This window comes from Macaca mulatta, chromosome 14 (genome assembly GCF_049350105.2).
Source record: "Macaca mulatta isolate MMU2019108-1 chromosome 14, T2T-MMU8v2.0, whole genome shotgun sequence".
NCBI lineage: Eukaryota > Metazoa > Chordata > Mammalia > Primates > Cercopithecidae > Macaca > Macaca mulatta.
Window position 1 is genome coordinate 13,521,846 of NC_133419.1, and position 18,459 is coordinate 13,540,304.

The window sequence follows — 18,459 nt, forward strand, 5'->3', positions numbered from 1 at the left end:
CTGCAGCTTCTCTGGGAGAAGGCTGCCTTACCACAGGTGCTGTCTCCCAGGGCTCCCAAAGCACCAGAGCCCTGGAGGTATTCAAACAGCCTAGTATGTTCTTCAGTCTTCCTTACAGAGGAGGAGCCTGGGTATAGTCCATGCACAAATGAGGAGCACAGCCCTTTCTCCATGGGGATTAGACCTGGTCACCTAGGTGAGGCGGGCAACTGGACTCTGATCTTTCAGCTCGAGCATCAGATACCTGAACTCAAAATTTCGGTGGCATATTTTCCTTGATGCAAATCACCACTGCAAATAGATGCCTAGGGACTCTGCACCCCACCCCCAGTTGTCCAAACTCAGGGTAGGTTTAGCCAGCATGTGCTCTGTGGGAAAATTGTGATGGATTATTAGAGGGTTGTGACAAATGCAAACATGTTCTGGGAAAGAGAGCTTTCAGAAATGTTGTTTGGGCCAGGCATGAATCAATGACACATGTTTATCTAAGATACATTTATAGATTCTTGAAAGATCATTCTTGAGTCCATGTGTTTCATGATGAATAATCGACCTTCTCTAAAGCCTTAGAATCTAGAATTAGAAGACATCCTAGAGCCCTAGAGATCTAATAATGATCTGTGCTCTTCTGAGGAAGGAAGAGACTAAATATAGAAAGTACTTGAGATGTGTGTGTAATGTGTATGTGTGTGTGTAGCTTAAGTTATATTTCATAGGCAAAGTCTTTGTATGCAAATCCAGCATTAATTGTGCATGAAAAAAGCATGTGTTCACTGACATGTAGCTAAATCTTACTCCATTTCATTTTATATTACCCTACATGAAAAAAATATGTAAAGCCTAAATTTTATGGAATAGCGAAGTTTTCATCACAAAGTTGTAGTGTAAGACTTCTTTTTAAGCAAATGAATGAAAAAAATGAACATTTAAAAAAGATTTTCCAGAATGAAAATGCCATAAGGGCTTTAAATAATATCACAGCAGGCACGTGACCTCTATGTTGCAATATAATATTTCTATTCCAGTCACATTCTAGGGTCTCAGATCACAGGCCCAGCTGGAGAAATTTGTTCATAGTATAAATTTGCTAAAACCCCCTCAAACGTACCCTCGGTATAGCTTGGTAATCCTCTGTTTCTCTGATCAGTTTATTCTCCATTTCCATGACTTTTCCCACATTGAAAAAACATGTACATAAGTGGAGCCACGCAGTTCAAACTCATGTTGTTTAAGTGTCAACTGTATTTTTATACCACTAAATCTCCTCTCTCCTATCAGCGAATAAGGCAATTTCTTCCAAATTTATTACAGGCTTACTGTAGAGAAACATTTCTGTTTGTTTTGGCATTACAAATGTCTGATTCTATCCAAGACCATAAGAATAGTGAGAATAATGGTTAGGGCAACTGTGCGGACCTGGGAGTCATGCTGCCTGGATTCAAATCCATGCTTCACCATTTGCTAGCTACATATCTTAGGACAAGATTTTTAACCTGTCTGCCAAAGTTTTTTCATCCGAATAGGATCCTAATAGTAGTATCTGCCTCACAGGTGGTTGTTATGAGCATTGAAACAGTGCTTGGAATGTGAGTGGTACAAAGAATGGGCTAAATATATGCTGTTATTATTACTATTATTAAAGCAAATTGAAAAATAGAATATATTTGATAGAAATTTAAAAAATGAACTTTGCTGGAAATGCTTCTGTTCACTAAAGTAAGTTACTTTTATATTTGCTTATTTTACGTGTATAGATATGCAATATACCATCCTTCCCACATTTTTGGGGCACCTTTTATTTTCCAGACCCTCAGACCAGGAAATCTATGTCTTCACTTTTGCTGAGCTTTTGAGCTTCATGGTGAAGGACACAGCATTTCTAATCAACCAAGTTTCTGAATAGCTGGGACCCAGGCAGGCCAAGGACGTTGAAATTATGTGACTCTCACCTGACATAATACACCTGCTTTCCCAGATGCAAAAATTCTATTCTTCTCATCTCCCTCTTCCCTGATTTTGATTTATCTGCCTAGTCTTTTTGAATTTATTTGTCTCCTCTTCTTTAATAATATTAAGATTTCAAAAAGGAATAATATTTTGCTATTTTCAAACCATATTTATATAACATTATCTCATTTTATTGTCACAACAGCTCCTGGAGAAAAGGCAGATTTCTCCATTTATGATCAATCTATCTTTTTTCTTTATTGTTGCTTTTATTATTACTATTATTCCTTCCTTATCCAGTTTAGATTCCACAGTCCATCATTTAAATGATATTTTTTTATAATGTCCTAAGCTTTCTTGCCCTTCTGCTATTTTGTCATCTCCTCTAGCAAAATCTTAACCCTGGATAAAATCAAATAGAGAGTTTCCTGGATCCATAGTTCGCCTGGATCTAGCAGCAGGACCTTGCAGGAGCAATTTGTTCATACTCTGAATTTGTTACCACATCCTCAGATGTGCCCTCCATACAGCTTGGCAATCCTATTTCTCTGACCACTTTATTCTCCAGTTCCATGACTTTTCCCATGTTACCATTCTGCTCAGTATTCTGACTCTACCTATGCCCCTACCTTGGGCATGACGTCACTACTGCTTTGACAGGGATGACATGAGCCATCACATCAGATCCTCACTGCCACTATTGCAAATCTGTGGGTATCTGTGATAATGATACCTTTCTATTTTGTAGAGAAACTGCCCTTCTTCATGACTTAGGTGATGTTATCCATCCGTGCTTTTGATTTCTTGAAACTTACACTGTCTTTCATCCCTTCTTTCTTACCTTGATTGTTCTAATTGGCTTATAAATGTGCCCACAATTCAAAAACAAAAAGCCAAACTCAAATGAAAACCCCTCAGTGCAGCAACCCTGTCCTACTGTTGTCCCATTGCAGGTTAGTTTAACGTACATGAAAATACTCTGTAAATAGCAAAATTTTGTAGATACTCAGGAGGCAAGATGTTTGATGATATTAGTGTATAGAATAATGTGACCTCCAACAAGGGCAATTGGACATTTGCTTTCTGAACAAAAAGACGAGGAGGAGATGAGTTAGGGAACTCCAGTGACTGGACACCTAGAAAAATCATCATCAAAGAAGGTTTATCAATCTTCTTGGAGTATAGGTCAGATCTACTGCTCTACAACCAATATCAAATCAAAATCAATTTTTTAAACACACTGAAAAAGGCTTTTGTTTCTAATGACATTTTATTAAGGAAAAAGTAATATGAACAGAAACATTTCTAACTTTAAGAGAGTTGTGGAATCATTTTTCAGTCCTCCAATCCTTCACCTTTGCCAGCATGTAGTAGTGGTAATATAGGAAGAGAGTGAAGGGAGATACAGCCGTCATTAGCGACCAACCTGAAAACAAATCTCAAACACAGTTCTTAAAGACTAGAAATCATTGTGGACAATAAAAGACATCTTCTTAAGAACTTTTTGCAAGCAGTTTTTCCCCATGAGATTAGACTGATCCCCCTTTTTCTTTTAATGTCTAGGGACATTAGTTAGAGTAGTTGTTGCATCTGGGAGGCGCTGAAGAAGACGCTGGTGTCACAGGGTTGTTTTCATACGTATTTGGAATAACCAGGACAGGCTGGAAAAAATGAATAAAAACCAGCAATAAGGTTACTACAATCCTATGCAATTTCTCCTGGTACCATCAGAGTGAAGGACAAAGAGCATTCTGGTAAGCCCATAGTAGGATTTAGCAGACACAAGTCTGTATTTCTCCAGGGCATCTTCAGATTATTTTACAAAGAAGAGACACAACTCACCATGTTGGTCGTGGTGTTTGCTTGGTTGGCAAAATAAGCTGTGACACAAGCTATGCAGACCTCCAAGAGGGAGAAGATCATCAGCATGGCTGAAATGCCTTTTCCAGAAAGCTGAAATCATAAATAAATAGTGAAATTTTGGCTAATCAGGAGGGCCTCACATGGGCTTCAAAAATTATTGACTCATCAAATGTGCTATTGCTTATACTCAACTTGCTCCATGCTTATTTTTCCAGTATCATTGAATGCTTGTTTCAGAGGAGTGTGAAGTTATTTTGGATTTTCTTTAAAATGCCAGAAGTCTTTCCTTTTGGTAAGTAGGCTATTTTGTTTAGAAATATTAGAAAGAAGGTAGTTTTTTTTTCTTTTGTGACGGCCTCGTTTTTTTTTTTATAAAAATGTTAAAAAAGTCAAGCAATATAGAAACCAATGGATCATTCAAAATGCCGCTGCTTAGAAATAACCAAAACTAATGTTTGATGACTGTTATCCTAGCGCTGTGTGTACGGGGAAAAGGCAGAAGAATGGATGTGTGGAAAGATGCCGTGAGAGAGGAAGAAACAGAGACCAAGAGAGAGGAGCATCAATCTGTAAGAACGGAATCATGTTATTTCGATTTTAAGTAAAAGTGTTAAGCTCACTTGAACTCTATACAGGCCTTCTACTTGATCAGATACAGTGTAGGTAAATTTCCTTCATTCACACTTCTGTTTATTTGGGTCCCATTTGTCTTCCTTGCTTCCATTACAACATGAGCCCTAGCTGTTGTTTCATATCCATGTTTCTAAATGTAAACATATAGCTGTTGCAGGGAGAGATATAGCTTAGCTGGCCCCGAGCACAGTTCTTGCTAGTGAACATGGACTTTGCTTTTTCTGTCTTCTGAGAGCCTGCTAAATGCTTAGTATGGAGGCCTGCTCCTTGACTGGAGGTTTATTCCTGTGCATTTCTGCTCATTCCCTGCTGGTAGCAGGGTACCATGCAGGGTATGGGAAGGTGTTGCCCTTTCTTCTGTCTCCTGAGGTCCTGGGTACTACCCATGGTCTTGTACCATACAGGATTTGCTTTATCCTTTCGCAGAATTGACTGCTCTCCACCCCAGCCTTCTCAGCTACAGACTCGAGAGTGTTAGTGAGACTTCTCAGTAATTTTTTTGGCTTCCCTTCTTTCCTTAGTTTTGTTTCTAGGGAAACAAGAGCGAGATCTAAAAGCTGTGCTTTTTTTCAGATACTTTGGGTAGCATCAGAATGATTATTTTCTCTACTTGGATGCCAGTTTGAAAGCTGTTATTTTGAATAATTTTTGTTCTTTTGTTTGGTATTTTGGAGGATGAATTTTGTTCTTGCTTCACTCTGCCTTATTTACCAAGAAGCTTTCTCATCTTTTTTTGCCTCCTGATATGGTTTGACTCTGTGTCCCCACCCAAATCTCATCTTGTAGCTCCCATAATTCCCACTTGTTGTGGGAGGAACCTGGTGGGAGATGATTGAATTATGAGGGCGGGTCTTTCCCATGCTATTCTTGTGATAGTGGATGGGTCTCATGAGATCCGATGGTTTTAAAAAACAGGAGTTTCCCTGCACAAGCTCTATTTTTTTTTTGCCTGCCCCTATTCATATAAGACATGATTTGCTCCTCCTTGCCTTCTGCCATGATTGTGAGGCCTCCCCAGCCGTATGGAACTCTAAGCTCGTTAAACCCCTTTTTTTTCCCCCAGTCTTTGGTATTTCTTTATCAGCAGTGTGAAAACAACTGAATATACCTTCTTATATAAGCTTTTCCTTATGCTGCAAACAGTGTTGTCCTTTGCAAGCACAAAAGTGATCATTCAAATTCCTGACCTAAAACTCTTCTACGTTTTTAACAAAGAAGGATTGTCTCAGAACTTGGTGGAAAAGGAGTGTGCCAGCAATTCAAACTATTGACACTTCAAAGAACATACTCTAGGGGACAGGCATCTGATGGGAGTGCTTAGACAACTTTCAGATTATACCAACGGTTGGAGTCAGGATTTCAGAACCCTTTAGTTGAGAAGCAGATGGCTTCATAAGCCTGCCACTCTGAGATCACGTGGAACAGAATTACTTACACAGTACTGAGTGAACTGATAAGGGAAATGTTATTGTGTTTATTTGTTCAAAATATTGTGATATTGTCTTAATGTTAACATGTTCTTGATATACAAGGAAGTCATTCTGTGTCTTTCTTAAGATATATGTATCCCACAGTAATTTAATAAACTCTGCTTTTTGTAAACTGAAAAGCAAAAGCAAAACCAACCCCAACATAAAATAAAACAAAACCTATAAAACCACTCTTCTGTGGTTTTCCATTGCTCACAGAACGAAGACCAAACTTCTTAATTGGCCACTGAGGTAGAATGACAGCTTCCAGTCCAACCTCATTTTATACCGTGTTCCTCCATTCCTTATAGATGGTAAGCATTCCTGCCCTCGGGCCACCCATTTCCTCCTAAGGTCGGAGTCCATGCTTGGCTGTATAAGGCTAATGAATGTGTGATTCTGTTTTGAGCACATTCAGAGGCATGTGCTTCATTTTGCAATTGCTTCATTCCTTGGGTTTCTCTGTAAAAATCGGATGTTCTCATCCCTGTCATTTACCTCTCACTTCATACTTTACTCTGAAGTTTAACCAAAAACACTCAATAGCTTGACTACCTTATTTATATAGAATTTCAAATGTTGGGAAAATAATTTTTGGACAATTTTAGAAACCCTTCCCCATTGTTCATGTGATTGACAGTGAGATGGGCCAATAAAGGATGTCCTTTAAGCCTCCGTCTATCTGTAGAGGTAACCCTCTCACTTTATTCTATAGTCCTAGAGATCATATGACTAGGGGTGGGGCTAGAATAGAAAAAAGATTTTCCATTAGAGCTGGTGTATGGTATTAAGAGATAAAACATAGACCCACTTTACAGGACTGAAAAGAGAGCAAGCACATGATGGATTATGGGATACTTACCACGGCCCAATAGTCTTGGTTAGGTGTCCCATTGATGCACATATCCACCACCAGCAGAATCACTCCAATGAAGGCAAAGATAGAACTAACAATGTTCATTCCCAGGCTGCCTTTCACCTAGTGGAGATGGCAGGCAAAAATCAATTATATACAGGATCACTGAAGTTAAATGAAATAAGAATCAATCAAATTTCATGGTTCTTAATTTTTGAACTTTCAAAACAATTTTTCAAGTTGAAATTATTCTGTTTTCTGCCCTTCTGGGTAATTACTATAAACATTATTCTGTATGCAGCCTAGATGTAGGGTACTTGTAAAAAGCTGTAGAAAAATGTAAATCATATAAAGCAGGCACTCATCTATTGTATTTTACTAAAAGCCTCATGCACAATAACAACTATATTTTCTTTATAAACAATGAAAAAACTTCTAATGAGCATTTTTCTGTGGCAGACACTGTGTTAAATTATTTAAATTATCTCACTTAACTCTTACAGCTTTTGTATGAGGTGGTATGATAGCATCTGATTTTATAGATGGCAAGGTATTTAGACACAACATGTTTGCTGAAAAATTTAGGAATTAATGAAAACCCTAAGTCTCTCTAGGAACTAAATATGCACCCCCAAATTTAGAAGGAGAAACTCTTCAAGCTTTTGTGGGCAAAGGTGTATGGGTGACTACAAATCTTTCCCCAGTTTCTACAATAGGATTTTAACATGCAGAAGAATAATTGTGAAAGCAGATCTGCAGCTGACTTGCTAGGGGTGGCGTAGTTGAATTCTTTAGAATGTGCTTGTACTGCAGCATGCCTTAGAGCCTCCTGATGGTCTCTGAAAGCTCTTAGAAAAATTGTCTTAGGTAAGTGTCAGTGGCTGTCTCCTCTGAGAGGATGGAATCTATGCTTGGACAATCTCAATTAGAGGGAAGGATCCTTAAAGGATGCAGAGAAAGGGTGCTTTATTTTGTTTTTGGACTACAACAGGAGTGGTTAATCAGAATTAGGCTTATTTTATTTTATTTTATTTTGATTTAATTATTTTATTCTTGTTTTGTCTGGAAGAGCATGAGCTATACACTACTGTGTTCCTCTTTCCCCATTCTTCCCTCTTGTGCTGGATTACATATAATTTTGACACCACCTCTGCTCTAGTTGACTGTAATTCATGGTAAATCACTTTCTTTTTCCTGGTTCAATAGTAGACTAGGAAATTGCAATAGGTGGGGTGCTGTGACCAACAGAACTCAAGGTCCCATCTTACTGATCATTTTTATAAACTCTTCTTACGGAACAGGCTAGATTCATTTAATGGCAGTTTAAAGAATTGTAAAACACACACCCAATCTTGAGTAAGAGTAGGAAAGACGCAAAAATGTGAAAATAAAAATACAAGACAGAGCTGAGAAGTGGCAAATTAACAGTAGAGACTTGGTAACTGATGTGGCTAGTAGGTATTTCCTGGCTCCTGGATTCTCCTTTGGACTTCCCATAATAGAGTGTGACCTGACTGAACCAGGGAGCTTTCAGGTTAAAGCTTAAACGACCCTGATCTTTACTACTTCTCACCCTTGTCAGTTCAAGAGTCAGGATGTGGAACTCTGCCATTTCTTAGTGGCAGACTGTGTGGACCACTCTCCTACCCGAGCGCTCAGACCATGAGGCAACCAATAGATTTTTTTTGGGAAAAGTGCTCTCTTTTGCATTTCCCAAATCCAGCTTTTCAATTTTCCTACCCAGTATGTTAAGCTAATCATTAAAGGGGTTCAAAAAGCAGAAACAGTCTAACTTACCAGACAGGAGGAAAGCTCCTCAGATGCTGACACAGAAAGAGAGCCAGAGATAATGAACTGTGGAAATGGACAAATTTAGTTGAGAAATGGGTTAACTGGTTGTGCTTGGGAGTTTCTCTTTATACAAAAGGTTGATCTATTTACGTTCATCTAGCTTCCTTCTCAAAATTTTCTCTTGCACTTCTAAATTTTCTGGGTAACTCTCAGGCATGTATGTTCTTGACTTCTTTTTTATTGTTTTCTCCTTAATTTCTGGCCTATGAGGAACTCGTAATGTCTAAGCATTCCTTGTTCTGAGGCTTACGCTCCATCCCTTCTCATAATCAATTGCATTTTTTTAATTAAAAAAAATTTTTTTAGAGGTTGGGCCTCACTATATTCCTCAGACTGGCCTCAATCTCTTGAACTCAAGCAATTCCCCGGCCTCAGCCTCCCAAGTAGCTGGGACTACAATCACACACCACTATGCCTGACTTACTTGCATATTTTTAATCATGTTTCCAATCACCTTTTTTTTTTTTCTCTCTCTCTCCACCCAATACATACATTTCCATCTCAAATGTAGTAGGAAACCAAAACTTTGGCTTGCTGGTTACATGATTACATTTTAAAGAATGGAATAAGCTCCTATATAAAATGGTGAACAAGTTCCCGATATTTTTATGCTCGTTCAGAGCTGTTAATTTTTCTAAATTCTCCAGCCCTCAGATGTAGGGCTTTATCAAGAAATGAATTGTGAATTGGCTGGAGATATCAATACTTTATAAACCAAGAAGGAGTGGTGTTCTAGCAATCTACTCACAGAAAGGCCACCCCAGAACGGGTATCCACCAATAACAGCAGTAGAGGCAAAACCGAATACTCCTCTATAAGAGAATGATGTTAAACACAAAATAATTCCAAAACCAAGGTGCATCAATCCAACCATGATCTGGATTACCTGAAAAAAGAAAACAACCATTTTAAAATTACTTCTTCACTTTCAGACGTGTGAAACGTTACTGTCATTGCTGCCCCTGCTTATTGATTGTCAATTTTGCTGAGATCCATGGTTGTCATTCAGGCACGCATCTGAAGCAGGAGGTGGGCCATGAAGATTCTGACATACACTAGAATAACTGGAGTGTAGGTAGCCCTTAGTGAAGCGCCTTGTTTTGAGGTATTTGGGGAGACTTATTGGGGTGGCCCAGGAAGAATTCTTCAGAAAGTACAGCTGCTTAATCATGTGTTAGTATCTCTGAAGGCCTCTAAAAGACTATTAGAAAAAAAATACTTTAACTGTGATGTCAGTAGTTGCTTTTTCAGATGGATCAGTTCTCTGCTTGGGTCATCCCAGTTACGGGTAAAGGGACTGGTGAAGATAAAACCATTTATAAGGCATGAATTATGTGCTTAGTCATGTTCTGAACACTTTACATTTATTGTTTCATGTAGTCCTCCCACAATTGGATTGAGTCCCAGAGACATAAAGACATGTGAGACCTTGTATCCAAGGTCATGCAATTCCTGAGGGGCAGATCTGGGAATTTACCGCAGCACATTGACTGCTGAGCCTGTCTGAACTATTCAGTACTGTCTTCCCCCATGCTCAGCTCTGCTCTACCTCTTCCATGAAGCCCTCTTGATTACACCAAATTAATCTTTTTTCTTTTTTTCTAAATTTCTGTTGCATCTCATGACATAAAACACACCTTGTTACTTGATTTTGTATTCATTGATATTGTTCTCTTTTAAAAAGTTGCAGGTGTGCAATCATTTTCTTACCATTCTTCTTACCAATCATATATTACTAAAAGTAAGGTATGCATCTTTTAGCTCCTTGTACCTCTTATTGAACCTTCCTTCACTGTAAATAAAGATAGATTTCTGAGGAATAACCATTTCTAGATTGGTCCAAAAGTTGACTGTAGATTTGTCATTTATTTTTCCCCATGTTTACACCTTATCTATCCAGGAAGACTGCAAATACAAAGACTGCTGTATTTATTCAATAAAAAGCTACTGAACACAAGTAAATTGAATTAAAATAAAAAAACCCAGTTTTATAAACAATGCTAACAGTTTCTTGAGACTTTGATAAAAACCGTGAACCTTTCTCCCTAAAAAATTATTCTTGCACCTCCATACACACACATACCATACTTTTGCATATAGTTTCAGAGGCATGATGGGCCTCCTTTAGCCTATCTCACTTAAAGAACTCCTGTATTAGACTTTATATTTGGTTTTTACAACTCTTCTTTAGAGCAGCAATTTAGCCATCTGGCCACAAACTTCCCATCCTCATCCTTGCTGTCACCTTGATGAGGGACAGTTAGATCTGGATTTGTACTGGCCCTCATTTCTCCTCCTACAGCCCTGGCTGTACCATTTACTGATGAAAATTGCCTATAGGACACACTTAAAAATTTGGACATACAATTTGTCTGCATTTGTGGACACAGAAGCACTTTAAGGTCTGAGTTGACTGGTACAGGTGTGCCACGTCCTGCCACCTGTGGCCCCTGCACTGTCGTGATGCCTGGGGCCTGCTGATGGTATAGAAATAACAATCTTCAGAGAGAGGAAGTAGCTTCTGCCAACTGGAGCTTTAAACAAAACTTCATAGTCTTTTAAAGTATTTTTATCACACGCCTTTTTGGTGCCAGGCAGCGTGATTCAGTGGTTCGTCATCCACTTAGTCAAAGCCAAAGCCTTCTGCTCTGCAGGCCTCACCAGCTGTGGCCTCTGCCACTCCTCTGCCCTCCTGACAACTGCTCCCTCCCTCCCTCATTCTGTTCTATTTTATTGGCCTTCTCCCTGTTTTTCAAATACATCACAGATATTTTCATCTAAAGACTTTTACACTGGTTGTTTTCACTTTCCCTGATATCTGCACGGCTCACTCCTAACTTCAGGTTTTTGCTCAAATGTCATGTTCTAAGGAAAGCCCATTCTGACCGCCTTGAAATTGCTGCCTCCTCACTGTCTGGTACTTTTTAGCCCTTTTACACTTCTTTGTTTTGTCCATATCATTCGACACCTTCTAATACACTAAGTACTTTACTTCCTTCTTATGTTTACAGTCTGATTTCCCCCACTAGGGCAAAAGTTCTGTAAAGGCAGAGATTGCACCTGCTTTGTACTCGGTGATATATTCCAAGCACCTATGTGGGGTTGGCTGTATGGGGGGTTTGTCCCATTGGCTTATTAGAAGTGGGGAATTTCCTCTATCTGGGAGGAGGAGGATCAGAAGGGCCACCTCCACAGCTTAGTAAATAGGCTGCTGCAAGAGAACTTAGGCTCATTTTTACTTCCCTAAAACATCACAACTTGAAATAGGTAGTAAGATGACTAGAAGATTTTCTGGCACATAATGAGCATTCATTTACGGAATGCTCCAGCAGAGAATTTCAAGCTATTCACAGGGAGAGACTTAATATAGTTTGGTGGAATTGTACTAGCGGGATGAATGAGGTATTTGGAAAGCACAGCGAAGGGAGTAACAATTCTACCTAGGCAGGTGGAATTTTCTTACAAATAGGGCATTTTTGTTTTTACAATGCCTACAGAAACAAGGTGGTCAGTTCAGAGTCTCCTTTGTAGAAATAAGATGACAGTTACGCTGTAGCATCTCTAAGGATATTGGCGAGAGAGGCACAACAGATGGAACGTCCCCCAATTCTTTCACACTCAGCCTTTCCCAGACTGCCCATTTGTAGTTTCCTTTTCTGGAGGCAGCCATCAATGTTCATTTTTATGTAAATTCACCTTTATGCAAATACCTGACTTGTAACCAATCTGGAGACGAGATTGAGATTGTCCAAAAAGTCCTTTGAAGAAATGAGATCAAGCTAGATGTAGTAGAGTTTCCGTCATGTCAATATTACCAAATCCTCCAGCTAGGGAGGCTCCTCTGTCTCCTGTTATATTTTTGCTTGATCTAAAATGAAATGAACTCAAGGGAAAGTCTATAGGCAGACTAAATATTTCTGTCTAAAAGGGATAGTTTCAGAATAACATTCAAAACTTTTTAGCAATTGGATGATATTCTCTTCTCCTATAACTTATAAGAAGACCTTGCAAATGTGAGTTTAAAATTCTAGTAGTAAGTAGACTTACCCCTAGTACCTTTGCTTCTTCTTTAAAGTTTATTACTGCTCTTCCCACGCTTGGATTTATCATTTGTGTATTTCCTTGACCTGGTTGACTGACAGCAGAGGTTCCTGGAGATGTGATGAAGTAGGGCTGAGCACTCTGAGCACCCTGAGCTTGGTTTTCTAAGTTGATTGAACCCGGAGGCTGTTGAGATCCAGGAGCCGTAAAGCTGCTTGGTGGGTAGTAAGGGTTGGGTGTGGTTTCATATACTCCAGCATGGCTTGTTGGCTTGGATGACACCATGATGTCCTAAGTATCACAAAACATACCAAAGTGATACGTTTATCCAGAAAAGAAACTAAAGAAAATCTTACCAAATATCAAATGTCAATTATCTATGATAATGGAGAGAGCAAGTGACAGATAATGGTCCATAACATCTGATAGAAACATGATTCTCATAAATCCCCAACCCCCAGGCCAAGGACTGGTACCCGTCGGTGGTCTGTTGGAAATCTGGCCACACTACATGAGGTAAGCAGCGGGCAAGCATTACTGCCTGTGCTCTGCCTCCTATCAGATCAGCACGGCATTGGATTCTCATAGCAGCGTGAACCCTGCTGTGAACTGCACATGCTGGGGATCTAGGTTGCATGCTCCTTATGAGACTCTAATGCCTGATGATCTGAGGTGGAACAGTTTCATCCCGGACCCATCTCTCATTAGAGAGATGCTATGCTGCTGATTGTGAAGATGGAGGAAGGCGTCCATGAATCAAGGAATGTGGGTCACCTCTAGAAGCTGGATGAAACAAGGAAACAGATTCTTCCTAGAGTCTCCAGGAAGGAACCTGACTCTACTGACACCTTGACCTTAGTCTAGTGAGCTGGTATGGCACTTCTGACCTACACAACTGTCAGATAAAATAATATATTGTTTTAGGCCACTGTGTTTGTGGTAGTTTGTTATATCAAGAAATAGAAAACTAATACAGGGGCCAAGTAATACAATACTTGTATGGCAAAGAGGGCAGTCCAAGATTGAAATTATTTGCCAGTAATTGGGAAACTAGATGGTTCACATATGCCCATTTAAGATGATTCTCCTGTTCTTTAGGAAAAATGCTCTTACTCATTTCTGTCCTTCTGAAAGCTTAGAGCATCTCAGGCCCCATGTAGCCAAGGGAAATTTTGTTGGAAATAAGCCAATACAACTGGATATAGACAACAATGACTATTAATTCTTGAAAAAAAATTATGACACTTAAAAAATTTGTCATTAGCCTTAGATTCCTTTTTTTGAGGTCTTCTCAAATAATTTTTCATGTACTTATGAGTATCAAGAAAGTTACAGTGATGAATGTCTCATTCTTGGTATGAAGTATGAATACTATGAATAACCTATTGGTACAGTGTTTCACTGGTATCTAACAGGGACACATATTCAGACCCTGTGCTCATGGAATCCAGAAATTTTAGGGTAGGAAAGACCCTTTCCATTTATCCTGTCTCATTCCCCTTCATTTACAGATGAGAAATTGAAGCTGAGTCAAGTTAAGTGACATGCTCAAGGTTACATAGAAAACGTGTGGCAGAGTTAGGACTTGAAAATGGGATTCTTGGCTGTTGGTTCAGAATCCCCCTCCACCCCCAGTCATCCATACAGCATCACTCTGGACATTTGCAGCTTGTTTTCCAGGCCAGCCTTGGTGACAGGGTATTGACTCTGCTCCTGCAACTGCCCAACAACAAAACTTCTGTCTTTGATGCCATAGAGAGGAGTTTATAAACCAGATTAACTTCTTAGTGACTAAGTAATTAAGTTAGTAAGGATTCTCTTTAGCAAGCTTTAGTCGAGGTGTGTAGAGAGCTAACCTTTATTAAAGACTTATTGTAGGCACAGTAGGGTCTGTATAGTGTCATGTTTAGGAAGATGAACTTGGGATCTAACCCCAACTTTGTGTCTTCGGCAAGTTCGTTAACCTCTCTTTGCCTCTGTTTTCTGTCTGTAAAATAGAGCTAAAAAGACTACCTTCCTTAGAGAGTCAGTTTGAGTATTAAAGAGTTATTCTGGGCAAAGTATGTAGGACTGTGCCTATTCCAACCACAGGGGTTGGCTCTGTTATCGCTATGTTAAGTGCATGAGATACATTATCTCTGTACCCTTTACAGAACCCCATGAGGTAGGTACTCTACTAATATCCCCATTTCACAATGAGAGGATTTAATCCAGAACCTGCACTCATAACCCTTACTCTCCGATGCTAGATGCAACTGAAAATGGTTGAAAACTCAATGAAAAGGGAGAAAACACCTTTCTGAAATATCTGATGACAAAGGGATTTTATTTTTTTTCCAAAATGGAAACACGTCCGGCACTTTAGGAGGCCGAGGCGGGTTGATCACGAGGTCAGGAGATCGAGACCATCCTGGCTAACTGTGAAACTCCATCTCTACTAAAAATCCAAAAATAAATAAATAAATAAATAAAATTAGCCAGGCCTGGTGGTGGTCGCCTGTAGTTCAAGCTACTTGGGAGGCTGAGGCAAGAGAATGGCATGAACCCGGGAGATGGAGCTTACAGTGAGCCGAGATAGTGCCACTGCACTCCACCCTGGGCGACAGAGAGAGACTCCGTCTAAAAAAAAAAAAAAAAGAAGGAAACACATTTTAGCCCACAAAGGTTTATTTTAAACAAGGAAAAAGAAACAAGTCCATAGCTGTGACTCTTAGAGTAACACCACGTAACTCCCAATAGCATTTGAGAATGTGAGGTTATACATACTATGGATCTGGTTTCTATGGCCAAATATTACTCAAGCCCTCTTTTCCAATCTTCAGTTTGCTACTTCACTAAGTCTGGGGCTTTAAACAAGTTTCTTAATGAAATCCCTGTTAGTTCCTATGTCTCAACTGTAAAATGACAGAAGGTACCTAAAGAGGCTAGTCTAAAGATCAAGTTATCCTAATTTATGCAAAACTGTTGGAATAGTGCCTGGCACATGGCAAGAGCTCAAAAAGGAAACTATTGTTTTATTACTAGGTCCCAAGGTATTCTATCTTGTTTAAGGCAGTGGATGTGGCCATAAGGAAATTTTATACAAGGAATTGAACAGGGTCAATGTCAAGAGCAAGGATATAGGAGATGGGTACTCAGAGTACAGTAATTAGCCAGAACAAGAATTTTTTTGAGGTTTTAAAAAGCATACAGTTAAAGAATTGTCCACGTTTCTGCATGTATATGATTTCATTACATTCTCCTTTGCTGTTGATCATTGCTTTTTTTTGTCTCGAGAAATTTTATGAGGAAAACTCAATACTTTTCATTTATTTATCCACAGTTTCTCCTTTCATATCTGCTATTTGGTTTCTGGACTAAGATCTATAAGTTTCATATAGAACCCAGATTATCATGGCTAGGCCTATACTTATTAGGACTAGTCTCAGAATACATTTTTACTGGGTCAAGTTCTGGTTTTATGAAAAGAATTAAAGACAGAGCCAGCCAATTCTGATTCTTTAATTATTCAATTGAAATGAAGACAATTCTGTAAATGATACATGAGAAGGGAAACTAATAAATAGACTCCTTTTATAGATTCCACCTATTGTCTTAGTGGGATTGTTCTCTTGACAATTAATAAAATATTTACCACCATTTGTCCTTCTTTTAAAATAAAAATTAGAACAACTGCAATTTTTAAGAACAAGGAACACATAAAAATATTGGAACTCTGATGAGATCAAAAGTACAAGACTAAAGCAATTAGAGAAAACCTCACCAATTTGCTCTGTGATTATATTATTTCAAATAAAATGGGAAAAATTTTACTTTTTTATAGTTTCTTTCTACCTCATTTTCATGCTAACTTCACTTTTGACAGAGTGAAGATGATTATTATTTTCAAGAGTACTTTATAGCATAAAGCAAAACATGAAACTGAATCATTTCCGCAAAATCACCCAGTACATCCACAGATATACACTTTTATCACCTTTCCCAAAATGCTAACCTGGTGAAAATGAATGTTTTTTCCCCACCTATTTTAATTTTAATTGTTTTCTTGTCAGAAAGAAGCACCTTAATTAAAATGTGTTATAAAACCAAGGGCTCCAGTATTTCTTCTGTGTTCTGTGTTGTCCTGTGGTAGCCACATAATCATGAAGCACCCAGTGGGGCATGGCCTCGTCCTTTTTGGTCTATGTTCATGGAATGGCATACAGTTAAACCTACTATTCACTATTCACCTTTCTTGGCATTAGTTTTTTATTTATTTGTTTGTTTGTTTGTTTGGACAGAGTTTCACTCTTGTCACCCAGGCTGGAGTGTAATGGAGCGATCTCAGCTCACTGCAACCTCCGCCTCCCAGGTTCATGTGATTCTGCCTCAGCCTCCTGAGTAGCTGGGATTACAGGCACCTGCCACTACGCCCAGCTAATTTTTGTATTTTTAGTGGAGATGGGGTTTCACCATGTTGGCCAGGCTGGTCTCGAACTCCTGACCTCAGGTGATCCTCCTGCCTCGGCCTCCCAAAGTGTTGGGATTACAGGTGTGAGCCACCATGCCCGGCCAGCATTAGCCTTTTTTTTTCTTTTTGGAGTCCGTTTTATCTCTTGTATAGCAATCAACTTACTTTTTCATTCTTCTTCTGTTTCGTTTCTTTCTTGTTTCATTCATGGTTTTATTTTTCCTCATTTTTCAACTGGCCTCAACATAGAGTCAAGAACTTGTCTTCATCCCTCCAATCTAGAGAATAGAACCCACACAGGTAGACCAGCCCCACTTTGTGCCCATTGATTTGGAGGAGAGATAAGCAAGGACGTTTCAATGGACTTACTTGTTCCTTTGGCACCTCGGTTTCCTCTTTCTCTGCTCCAATCTGTGTGCCAGTATCAGGTATTTACCTGGATTTTATAGGCAACTTTTACTTCCGTGCTTCAAACCAATTTGTCTTGTATCTTTTTGTAGTTCCAAAGTCCTTTTATGGTTGTTTCTTTTTCACCTTAAGTGATGTAGATGCAATTGTAAAGTTTGGAATATGCTGTGCTTTCATGTCTTCCTCTAATTTTTACCGGGAAGCCTATTCTGACCCTCCCAAACACTTTAGTATTTACTTTCTCCAGCTTTCTGATACTTAATCATTGCAATATCATACTGCATTTTAATGCCTTTTAAATTAGATGGACAAAATTGGAAAATGCAGATAATAAAAAAAGAGAAAAAACACTCAATCTCACCACGCAGACATAATTGATGATAGCATTTGCATTTTGATTTGTAAACATTCATAGGCATATACATGTATTTTATACATATATAATTTAGTAAAATCAAGTTAGGATCATAATGTATGTGTACTTTATAACCTGCTTTTTAACTTAATGTCCTGTAAGTAGCTTTTCATGTCAATAAACATATTTATTGTAATTTTTTTTTTTTTTTTTTTTGGAGATGGAGTCTCGCTCTGTCGCCCAGGCTGGAGTGCAGTGGTGCGATCCCGGCTCACTGCAATCTCTGCCTCCCGGGTTCAAGCAATTCTCCTGCCTCAGCCTCCCGAGTAGCTGGGACTACGGGCATGTGTCACCACGTTGGGCTAATTTTTGTATTTTTAGTAGAGATGGGGTTTCACCATGTTAGCCAGGATTGTCTCGATCTCCTGACCTCGTGATCTGCCCACCTCGGCCTCCCAAAGTGCTGGGATTACAGGTGTGAGCCACCACGCCCGGACTATTTATTGTAATTCTTAATAGTGGCATGCTGTTTTATTTTTTGGAAGTGTCCTATCACATTCCAGTTACTTATTTTATGTTGTATCTC

General features: G+C 39.0%; 1 protein-coding gene across 1 annotated transcript; it reads right to left on the reverse strand.

Annotated features, from left to right (window-relative positions):
• Nucleotides 1–3,198: 3,198 nt before the first annotated feature.
• MS4A12 (membrane spanning 4-domains A12) lies at nt 3,199–17,629 on the reverse strand. The gene is made up of 7 exons (XM_028832898.2): nt 17,480–17,629; nt 12,667–12,951; nt 9,368–9,505; nt 8,566–8,622; nt 6,775–6,891; nt 3,790–3,900; nt 3,199–3,608 (listed from the first exon to the last, which is right to left on the reverse strand). The coding sequence occupies exons 2-7, from the start codon at nt 12,943–12,945 to the stop codon at nt 3,516–3,518; spliced, it is 795 nt and encodes a 264-aa protein (XP_028688731.2). The 5' UTR covers nt 12,946–12,951; nt 17,480–17,629; the 3' UTR covers nt 3,199–3,515.
• Between the last annotated feature and the right edge of the window lie 830 nt (nt 17,630–18,459).

Excerpts from the sequence above, each read along its gene's own strand:
- MS4A12 (XM_028832898.2), bottom strand. The coding sequence starts at position 12,945 with ATGGTGTCATCCAAGCCAACAAGCCATGCTGGAGTATATGAAACCACA. Across the intron at positions 8,623-9,367 it reads CGTTCTGGGGTGGCCTTTCT|TTCATTATCTCTGGCTCTCT; the intron begins GTGAGTAGATTG and ends CCATTTCCACAG. Across the intron at positions 3,901-6,774 it reads ACCAAGACTATTGGGCCGTG|CTTTCTGGAAAAGGCATTTC; the intron begins GTAAGTATCCCA and ends TTATGATTTCAG.